Here is an 11,017-nt window from a genome sequence, read left to right on the forward strand (position 1 = left end):
TGCCTAACCCCTTACCCTTCTCCCTTCTGGCAGCCATCAGTTCTCTGTATTTATGGGTCTGTGTCTGGTTTTTGTGTATTTTTTAGATTCTACATATAAGTAAAATCACATGGTATTTGTCTTTCTCTAACTTATTTCACTTAGCATAATACCTTTAGGTCCATCCATGTTTTCACAAATGCTAAGATCTCATTCTTTTTTATGGCTGAATAATATTCCATTGTGTGTATCTTCTTTCTTTGTTGGTGTTTTGAGAATTTTCCCCAGCTTTATTGAGGTATGATTAACAAAAATTGTATATATTTAAGGTGTACAAGTGTATATACTTAAGATTCACAATTGTATATATTTTTATATTTTAAATTCCAGTATAATTAACGTACAGTATTATATTAAGTTTTAGGTGTACAGTATAGGGATTCAATAATTCTGTAATTATGTACATTCATAATGCTCATTATAATAAGTATACTATTAATCCCCTTCACCTATTTCACCCATTCCCCCACCCACCTTTTGTTCTTTATATTTAAGAGGGTTTTTTTTTTTTTTTTTTTTGGTCTCTTTTTCTCCTTTGTTGTATGGTACTGACACATAAACAGACACGTAGATCAATGGAACAGAATAGAGAGCCCAGAAATAAATCTATACTTGTATGGTCAATTAACCTACACAAGGGGGGCAAGAATGTACAATGGGGAAAAGATAATCTCTTCAACAAATGGTGCTGGAAAAACTGGACAGCTACATGCAAAAGAATGAAACTTAGCCACTTTCTTACACCATACACAAAAATAAACTCAAAATATATTAAAGACTTAAATGTGAAACCTGACACCATAAAAGTCCTAGAAGAAAACTTAGGCAGTAATGTCTTTGACATCAATCTTAGCAACATTTTTCTGCATAGATCTCCTTGGACAAGGGGATCAAAAGCAAAAATAAACCTTGGGACTACACCAAAATAAAAAGCTTTTGCACAACCATATCTTCTTTATCCATTCATCCATCAGTGGAAACAGGTTGCTTCCATATCTTGGCTGTTGTAAATAATGTTGCAGTAAACATAGGGGTGCAGATATCTTTTTGAATTCATGTTTCATTTTCTTTGGGTAAATACACAGCAGTGGAATTATTGGATCATGTGCTGTTTCTATTTTTAGTTTTTGAAGGACCTCCATACTGTTTTCCGCAGTGGCTGCACCAATTTCCATTCTACCAACAGTGCAAGAGTTCCTTTTTTTTTTTTCCAGCTCCTCATCAACACTGCTATCTCTTGTGTTTTTGACTCTAGCCACTCTGAGAGGTGTGAGGTTATCCCTCACTGTGGTTTTGATTCGCATTTCCCTGATGATCAGTGATGTTAAGCATGTTTTTCATGTGTCTGTTGGCTATCTGTAGTCAGCTCCTCTGCCCATTTTTAAATTGGATTGTTTGGGTTTTGTTGGTGTTGAGTTATATAAGTTCTTTATGTATTTTGGATATTAACCCCTTATCAGATCATTTGCAAATATCTTCTCCCATTCAGTAGGTTGCCCAGTTGTTTTATTGGTTTCTTTTGCTGTGCAAAAGCTTTTTATTTTGGTGTTGTCCCAGTAGTTTATTTTTGCTTTTGTTTCCCTGGCCTGAGGAGACATATGTAGAGAAAAATGTTGCTAAGGTCAATGTCAAAGAGATTACTGCCCATGTTTTCTTCTAGGAGTTTTATGGTTTCAGGTCTCATATTTAGGTCTTTAATCCATTTTGAGTTTATTTTTGTGTATGGTGTAAGGAAGTCATCCAGCTTCTCCAGAACCATTTATTGAAGAACGTTTCTTCTCCCCATTGTAAATTCTTGCCTCCTTTGTCATTGATTAATTGACTATATAATGGTCATCTATTAATGGCATCTTTAATGGCCATCTATAAACTATGTGCCAGTACCATTGATTACTACAGTTTTTGAGTATATTTTGAAATCTGGGGATCTGATATTTCCATCTATGTTCTTCTCAAGATTGTTTTGGCTATTTGGGGTCTTTTGTGGTTCCATTCAAATTTTAGGGTTATTCATTCTAGTTCTGTGAAAAATGCTGATGGTATTTTGATAGGGGCAATCTGTATATTGCTTTGGGTAGTATGGAAATTTTAATAATTTTAATTCTTCTAATCCTTGAGTGTGGAATATCTTCCCATTGATTTTATTTTCAATTTCTTTCATCAGTGTTTTCTAATTTTCAGAGTTTTTTAAGTTTATTCTTCGGTATTTTATTCTTTTTGGTACAATTATAAATGGAATTATTTTCTTAATTTCTCTTTCTGCTTCATTGTTAGTGTATAGAAAAGCAACCAACTTCTGTGTATTTTGTATCCTGAGCCTTTACTGAATTCATTTACTCTAACAGAATTTTATTGTAGTCTTTAGGGTTTCTCTGTATAGTGTCATGTCATCTACAAGTAGTGACAGTTTAACTTCTTCTTCCTTATCAATTTGGTTACCTCTTCTTTCTTGTCTGATTGCAGTGATTAGGACTTCCACTACTATGTTGAATAAAAGTATTGAGAGTGGACATCCTTGTCTGTTCTTGATCTTAAAGGAAAAACTTTGTTTTTCACCAAGTATGATGATAGTTGTGGGTTTTTCATGATATTTATTGTGTTCAGGCATGTTCCCTCTAAATCTACTTGGTTGAGAGTTTTATCAAGAACAGATGTTGAATTTTGTCAAATGCTTTTTCTGCATCTATTGAAATGGTCCTATGATTTTTATCCTTTCTCTTGCTGATGTGAGGTATCATGTTGATTTGCAAATATTGAACCATCCTTGCATCCCTGAAATGAATCCCACTTGATTGCATTCAATGATACATTAAAAAAATCATCACAGTTTGCTAATATTTTGTTGAGCAGTTTTGCGTCTATGTTCATCAGGGATATTGGCCTGTAGGTTTTGGGTTGTTTATTCTGTAGTGTCTTTGGTTTTGGTATCAGAATAATTCTGTGTTCATAGAATGTATTTGGAAGCTTTCCTCCCTATTCTACTTTATGAAGTAACTTGAGAATAGGTATTAACCCTTTTTTAAATGGTTAGTAGAATTCATCTGTAAATCTGTCTGCTCCTGGGCTTTTGTTTGTTGAGGAGTTTTTGGATTATTTATGCAGTTTTATTAGTAGTAGTTGGTCTGTTTGTATTTTCTATTTCTTTCTGATTCAGTTTTGGAAGATTGTATGTTTCTAGTGATTTATCCATTTATTTTAGGTTGTCCATTTTTGTTGGCACATAGTTTTTCATAGTAGTCTCATATGCCTTTGTATTTCTGTAGTGACTGTTGTCTCTTCTCTTTCCTTTCTGATTTTATTCACTTTTGCCTCCTTTTTTTTTCTTGATGAATATGGCTAAAGGCTTATTGTCTATCTTTTCAAATAACCAGCTCTTGATTTCATTGATTTTTTTCCATTGTTTCTTTTAGGCTCGATTTCATTTATTTCTACTTTGACTTTCAATTCCTTCCTTCTATTCACCTTTGGCTTTTTTTCCCCACTAGTTCTTTAGGTATAATGTTAGATTGAGATCTTTCTTATTTCTTGAGGTAGACCTGTATTGCTATAAATTTCCCTCTTTGGACTGCTTTTGCTGAGTCCCAAAGATTTTGGATGATTGTGTTTTCATTTTCACTTGTTTCTATTTTTTTAATGTCATCTCATTTCGTTTTGATCTACTGGCTGTTTGGTACATGTTGTTGGCCTTCACATGTTTATGTTTTTTCCAGTTTTTTTTCCTTGTGATTGATTTCTAGTTTCATACCATTGTGTTCATAAAAGATGCATGGTATGATTTCAGTCTTTCTGAGTTTGAGACTGTTTTGTGGCCTAACATGTGTTCTATCCTGGAGACTTTTGCACTGTATCATGTGCACTTGTAAAGTGTATTCTGTTGTTTTTGGATAGAATATTCTGTATATATCTGTCAATATTTATGATGTATCATTGAAAGACACGGTTTCCTTATTGATTTTCTGCCTCACTTATCTATTCATTGATGTAAGTGGGATGTTAAAGTCCCTTGATATTATTGTATTACTATCAATTTCTCCCCCTTATGTCTGTTGATATTTGCTATGTGTGTTTAGGTGATCCAATGTTGGGTACATAGATATTTGCAATTGTTATATCATCTTGTTGGATTGATCCCTTTATCATTATGTAATGCCTTTGTCTCTTGTTGCAGTCTTTGTTTTTTAAGGTCATTTCGTCTAAGTATTGCTACCCTGTTTTTTTTCCTTCTATTTGCATGGACTATCTTTTTTTTTTTTTTTTTTTATCTTTTCACTTTTAGTCTATACGTGTCTTAAGGTCTAAAGTGAATCTTTTATAGGTAGCATATAGATGAGCCTTTTTTTTTAATCCATCATGCCACTCTATGTCTTTTGATTGGAGCATTTAGACCATTAGCAATTAAAGTAATTGTTGATAGGTATGTACTTATTGCCATTTTGTTCATTGTTTTCTGGTTGTTTTTGTAGTTCTTCTCTGTTTCTTTCTTCTATTGCTCTCATTCCTTGTGATCGGTGACTTTCTTTAGTGTTATGCTTGGCTTTATCTTTATTTTTTGTGTATCTGTTAAAGGTTTTGGGTTTATAGTTACTATGGGGTTCATATATAACATCCTAAGTATATGGATTTCTATATTAATGTTCACTTAAGTTTGAACACATTCTAAAAGAACTTTTTTTGCTCCACCCTCCACATTTTATGTATATGGTGTCATATTTTACATCTTTTAGTCATAATTTTTTTTTTTTTTACTTCTAATTAAAGCCTTTTCTTTTCTACTTAAAGAAGTCCCTTTAACATTTCTTCTAAGAATGGTTTAGTGGTGATGAACTCTTTTACCTTTTGTTTGCCTGGGAAACTCTTATCTCTCCCTCAATCCTGAGTGATGGTCTTGCTGGGTAAAGTATTTTTAGCTGTAGATTTTTTTCCTTTCAGCACTTTGAATATATCCTGCCATTCTCTTCTGGCCTGCAAAGTTGCTGCTGAAAAATCATCCGACAGTCTTATGGCAGGGGGTTCCCATGTATGTAATTTTCCTTCTTTCTTGGTGCTTTTAAAATTCTCTATCTTTAATTTTTGACATTTTAGTTATTATATGTTACGGTGTAGACCTCCATGGGTTCATCTTATTTGGAACTCTCTGTGCTTCCTGAGCCTGGATGTCTGTTTCCTTCTCCAGATTAGGGAAGTTTTCAACTATTATTTCTTCAAGTAAGTTTTGTGCACCCCTTTTTTCTTTTTGTGAGACCCCTATATATGAACATTTGTTCACTTTATGCTATGCAAAAGATCCCTTAACCTGCCCTCATTTAAAAGCTTTTTCTTTTTGCTGTTCAGCTTGGGTGTTTTCCATTACTCCGTATTCCAAATTGTTGTTCTGTTCCTCTTCACCTGCTAATATGTTTATTCCCACTAGTGTAGATATATTCTTCAACTCTGATTTTTTTCATATTTTCTCTTTGTTGACGTTCTTACTGAGTACTTCCACTCTTCATTCCAGTCTGGTGAGCAACTTTATGATCATTACCTTAAATGCTTCATCAGGCATATTGCTTATCTCCATTTCATTTGGTTCTTTTTCTGAGTTGTTCTGTTTTGTTTGGAGCATATTCCTCTGTCTCCCCATTTTGCTTGACTTTCAGTCTTTATTTCTATGAATAGGCAGAAAAGATACTTCTCTTAAACTTGAAGGAATGGTCTTATGGTCATTCCTTGTGTAGGCTATGCGTGTCTGGTGACTTTGGCTGGCTGGAGCTGTGGCTGATATGGGCTGAGGATCCCAGGGTGCTCTATACTAGGGTTGCCCTGGTGGGATGGCTAGGACTGAAGCGGGAGCGGGCCCAGGTGGTGTCCAGGACACAGAAAGTGTCCTGGAAGGAAGCTGAAGTGGGTACAAGCTGGGAGGTCCTGGGGAATCTCCACAGCTTCTTTTTTACAATTACTTATTTTTAACTGCTTTTGAGGATTTCTGCAGACTTTTATAGTCAGATGGTTCTCATTTTATCTCCATAGCAGCATCTTTAGGAATGTTCAGTTTGGCATAAGCTGAAGATCATGTGATGGTTTGGTGTTCCTATCACCACACTTAATAATCAAAAAGCATATTCCATAACTAGTAGCCAACATTTCAGTGTAGGATTCGTATCCCAGTTTTGCACATCTGCCATAAGTGCATAATAGCTGAGGGTGGGCTAGAGCATCCACATTGGAATGAAATACTGAAGTTTTGGTTACTGTTAACCTTAGTTTGTATTTATAGGAAATGTATCTTTTAAGGAATTGGGGAGAAATTGTTAACATGCCTAAAAGTTGGAAAAAATTTCAAATGATATTCAACAAGATGTTAAGTAAACTATTAAATCAAAGACACCACCAACTACAAAGCATATAGAACAAAAATATGGGAATATTATTGGTGACATGTTATAATTTGACAGGGATCCCCCCACCCCCAAAAAACCTCCAGCATTTCAAAAGCGGCAGAAACAGTCCCATAATATGTAAAATACTGAAATTTAAAAGTTTAATCACTAAGTTTAAAAAAGTAAAAGTATTATATTCTTGTGTGTAACCATAGAAAGAATATATTACTAATCTTTAAACATATACAAGAAAAGATAGTCTTAAATATATTAAGAGTTAGCACATTCTGAAAATGGGCTATTTGTTGAAGTCGCTTTTGGCAAATTTACCTGCTTCCCTTGGAAGTGGGCAGGTGGGGAGTAGATCAATCTGTTGTAGTATGGGTATAGCCTCTGCCCCTCTGAGAGTTGAAGACTGGACTTTGTGGTGGCATCATCCTGTGGTTCAAGGGGGCTGCCCAGTCTCTGCAGGACTCTGACCTGTCCCTCCTCCCCCAGCCATCCTGCTGGCCTCCAGGGAGCTGATCCGCAGCAAGCGTCTAATGCGGATGCTAGAGGTCGTCCTGGCCATTGGCAACTTCATGAACAAAGGGCAGCGTGGGGGTGCCTATGGGTTCCGGGTGGCCAGCCTCAACAAGATTGCAGACACCAAGTCCAGCATTGACAGGTGGGACTCTATCTGCTTCCTTATCTTCCATCTCACCACTTTGGCCTTTCTCCACCTCCTCCTCCCATTTCCAACCCAAATTCCTTGCCTTTTGTCCCTGACCTCCCCCCCGCCCCTGGCCCCATCTAGTTTCCTCCTGGCACTCATTCCTTTACCCCTGATCTTTTATCCACAGAAACATCTCTCTGCTCCACTACCTGATCATGATCCTGGAGAAGCACTTCCCGGACATCCTGAACATGCCCTCAGAGCTACAGCATCTTCCAGAAGCCGCCAAAGTCAAGTGAGGGGCCCTTCCAAGGCTTCTTTCTCCCTGTGATCATAACACTCTTATCTAAATTTCCTTTCATTGCTGCTCTGGGCTGACTAGGAATGGGCAGTGTCTCAGGGTCTGCTTTTAGGAGAACCAAATGAAGACTGGCTACTTGCTCTCAAATCCTTATTTCAGAGATGCTCCTAGGAAACACAGTGGGGAAGTGAGCCTGGGATGGGATGAATACCAATAATGGAAGTATTATTAAGCCAGTTACCCCTGGGGCAATTGGAGCTTAATCCCTCCAGAGAAGTCTAGGAGACAGAATAGGATACTTATTCTACTTATCCCACCCCAAATGGTGAGGGAGCTAGGATATTATACCCCATCTCCTGTCAGTCACTGGCTGATGGTCTCTGGGCAGGTCATAACTCTGGCCACATGTATAGGCAGAGGGAGCTCCGGTCCCCAGAGAAAGCACTCACATCATTGGAAGTCAGGATTGTACACACTACAAATGGATGGTTCAAGGGGATATGGATGTGGCACCAATGTTATCTGATATAGGCAAGAAGTCAGACCTGAACAGCCATAGACTGACAGGAGTATCTCAACAGAAGCAGAAATGAAGTGAAAAATGACTAATATGCATCAAATGCTTACTGCATGCAAGATACCATGTTAAGAGCTTATAAGTATTAGCTGGTGGTGTTAAAAATAATTCAAGCCAGAGGCCATGTGTTGGAAACCTTCTAATTTCAGCATAGCATTTCTGATCTGGAAGGATCTTTAGAACATAAGTTTTGACCACTGTTATTTTGTAGAAGCACAGACAGAGCACAGAGGGGAGGTGGTTTGTCAGGGCCACATGTTAGTGGCCAAAGCAGGGCCTGGAGCATGGGTCTACTGATTCCAAGGCCATCATGCTTTGCACTGCTATCTCTCTGACCCATCCTCAGCTCTTCTTCCTTCCTGTGTCTCCCTACAGCCTGGCAGAGTTGGAGAAGGAGGTGGGTAACCTCAGGAGGGGCCTCAGAGCGGTTGAAGTGGTAAGTACATCATCTATGCCTGCCTGGGTTTGAGGGGGTGTTTTCAGAGGCAGATCTGCACTGGCTGCCTGTGTCTGTGCTGGAGGCTGTACCTTGTGCCAGTTCCCAGGCAGGAACTTTGGGACACGAAATGCACCAGAGCCTACTGTCTGGGGGTCTACTGCCTGGGGGGGTCCATCATTTGATCAAGTAATAGGCAGCAAAAGAGCTAGCCCTCAGGAAAGGATGACTGGATGACTTAAATTTAGACTCTCAAAGAGGGACATCAGACTAGCCATATCACGCCCAGCATATCTATTGGGCAGTGGAGTAGAAAGTACCATAAGTAGGCACTTGCTTAAGTCTGATTCAAGTGGATGTGAAAGAGTATCTGTATCCCTGGGAAGCCAATTAGGGACAGTAGCACATAGTGTGACACCAGGCACAGCAGTCCCCAGAAGTTCCTGCCTTCTGTCTCTTCTCCCTGGGCCAGTAGAGGACACAGGGCCTGCATTCTTTTCTGGAGACTCAGGTGTCTAATCATCACCATTCATGCTCTGATGGCTTCTCAGATGATATCATCTCTGGCCCTAGGCTAGGCTGGCCATATGGCAATGTCCCCAGTCCTATGTCTTCCACATTTGGGAACTGGAGACCCTATCTTTACTGGGGGAAGGGGTAATAGGCAGATAAGGGGAGAATGAGCTTAGAGAATGAGAAAGAACTTTTCATTGCTGCTATGGTGGGGACAGGGGGCGATTTCCAATTCATAGCCCTTGATAGTGCTACTTAAAGCGTGGCCCATAACCAGCAGCATTCACATCAGCTAGGAGATTTAGAAACACATCTCATACTTGAATCTGCACATGCATCATCTGAGAGTCTTGTTAAAATTCAGATTCTGATTCCATAGGTCTAGGGTAGAGCCTGAGAGTCTGTATTTCTTCAAATTTCTCAGGTGATGGTGCTACTAGTCCCAGACCACATTGGGTAGCAAGGATCTAGAGAAACAAAGATGGCAGTAGTGCATGAGGGAGAACTCTCACAACCTTTGCCACCCTTAGAATTGTGAGACTCGGGGTGTTCCCTCTTCCAAAGGCAGGACCCAGTGGTCTCGTGATTGGAAGAAGGATGGGAGATGTGGTGACCCCCAGAATTCTTGACTTTTATGCTGGCACTTCTCTAACCAGCACTTCACTCTCCCTCTTCAGGAGCTAGAATATCAGAAGCGTCAGGCACGGGAACCAAATGACAAGTTTGTCCCAGTCATGAGTGACTTCATCACGGTCTCCAGCTTTAGTTTCTCAGAGCTGGAAGACCAGCTCAATGAGGCCAGGGACAAGGTAAGTGTGCCCTAAGTCCCAGTCTGACTCCCACCCCACCCCACCCCCACTTCTTACCCATTCCTACCACCCAAGGCACAGAAGGGACAAACCCAGAGTCAAGAGTTTTCAGGAAAAATAATTTCCTCACTCCTGTAAGAAAAGCAATAGCATCTTTGTTGCAAAGATGATCCATTCAGCAGGTATGGATACCATCTTGTTTTACATGATTTGTCTCATGACCTACCATATGGCTTGTGGAAAGGTCATTAGCCCATCAGACAAGCATGTACACTGACGTCCAGAGAGGTTAAGGAACTTGTCCAAGGTTTCCCAGCAGTAATGCACAGAGCTGGGTTAGAATCCTAACTCCAGAGCTCAGCTTTGGTCATAGTTGCTTTGCCTCTTCCCGGCTTCTCACACTAACATCCACATGGACCCTGTCTATGAAGGGTCCTGTTAATAGTGGGCCCTCACTCAGGAGGTCTGGGATGGGCCTGAGATGCCCATGCTGGCCCATGGAGCATACTCTGGTTTGAATTAGAGATGGTAGCTGTCAATAAATATCAGAATCAGTGCCTGATACATATAATTACAGTTAATGCTTTATACCTATTAACTCGCCTCCCCCTCACAACATTATGAAGTAGGGTCTATTGTCCCCATTTTATACATGAGGAAACTGGGACACAAAGGGGTTAAATTAGCCCAGTAACTCTATGATCTCTGAGGTCCTTTTGAGTTCTGACAGGCAATTTGTGACCTTAAGACGTACTTCCCAAGATCTGCAGCTCCTGATCTCATACCTACACCATAAGAGACCCAGTGGTGGCTCTGGGCAGGTGTCAGCCAGCCTGGATCCCCCACCACCCCATGGTGTCAGCCTCAGGCTTTTCCTTCGGCCTTGTCCCTGCCCTGATGATAGAGGGTGTCTCCCGCGCTGTAGCCCTGCTCCTCTGTGTCAAACGTCCCCAGCCTTGGGCTGGGCTCCGCTCTGGCCTCTGGCGGGAACCCAGCTTACCACGTGGGCTGAGCCCACCGTGCTTGGGAGAGACTCTCACCACCCCTTCTCCCCCTGACAGTTCTCCAAGGCTCTGATGCACTTTGGGGAGCAGGACAGCAAGATGCAGCCGGACGAATTCTTTGGAATCTTTGACACCTTCCTGCAGGCCTTCTCGGAGGCCCGGCAGGACCTGGAGACCATGCGGAGGAGGAAAGAGGAGGAGGAGCGGCGCGCGCGCATGGAAGCCATGGTGAGAGGGCTGGGCTGAGTGGGGTGCTGCTGGGGAGGGCAGAGGGAGGGAGGGAGGTGTCAGGAGGGGGCCGGTGAGGCGCACAGCCACCTGTTTGAC

General features: G+C 40.5%; 1 protein-coding gene across 8 annotated transcripts in view; it reads left to right on the forward strand.

Annotated features, from left to right (window-relative positions):
* Positions 1 to 11,017, forward strand: part of DAAM2 (dishevelled associated activator of morphogenesis 2) — a 119,800-nt gene that overhangs the window by 105,721 nt on the left and 3,062 nt on the right. For all 8 annotated transcript variants that reach the window (XM_086706764.1, XM_086706771.1, XM_086706765.1 and 5 more), the window contains 5 exons: positions 6,894 to 7,062; positions 7,238 to 7,345; positions 8,304 to 8,364; positions 9,555 to 9,686; positions 10,748 to 10,918. In XM_086706764.1, the coding sequence (XP_086562890.1) occupies positions 6,894 to 7,062; positions 7,238 to 7,345; positions 8,304 to 8,364; positions 9,555 to 9,686; positions 10,748 to 10,918 (641 nt within the window). The remainder of the gene's footprint in view (positions 1 to 6,893; positions 7,063 to 7,237; positions 7,346 to 8,303; positions 8,365 to 9,554; positions 9,687 to 10,747; positions 10,919 to 11,017) is intronic.

The sequence above is a fragment of the Puma concolor genome, chromosome B2 (assembly GCF_028749965.1).
Source record: "Puma concolor isolate L17-30 chromosome B2, mPumCon1.1.hap2, whole genome shotgun sequence".
Lineage (NCBI taxonomy): Eukaryota > Metazoa > Chordata > Mammalia > Carnivora > Felidae > Puma > Puma concolor.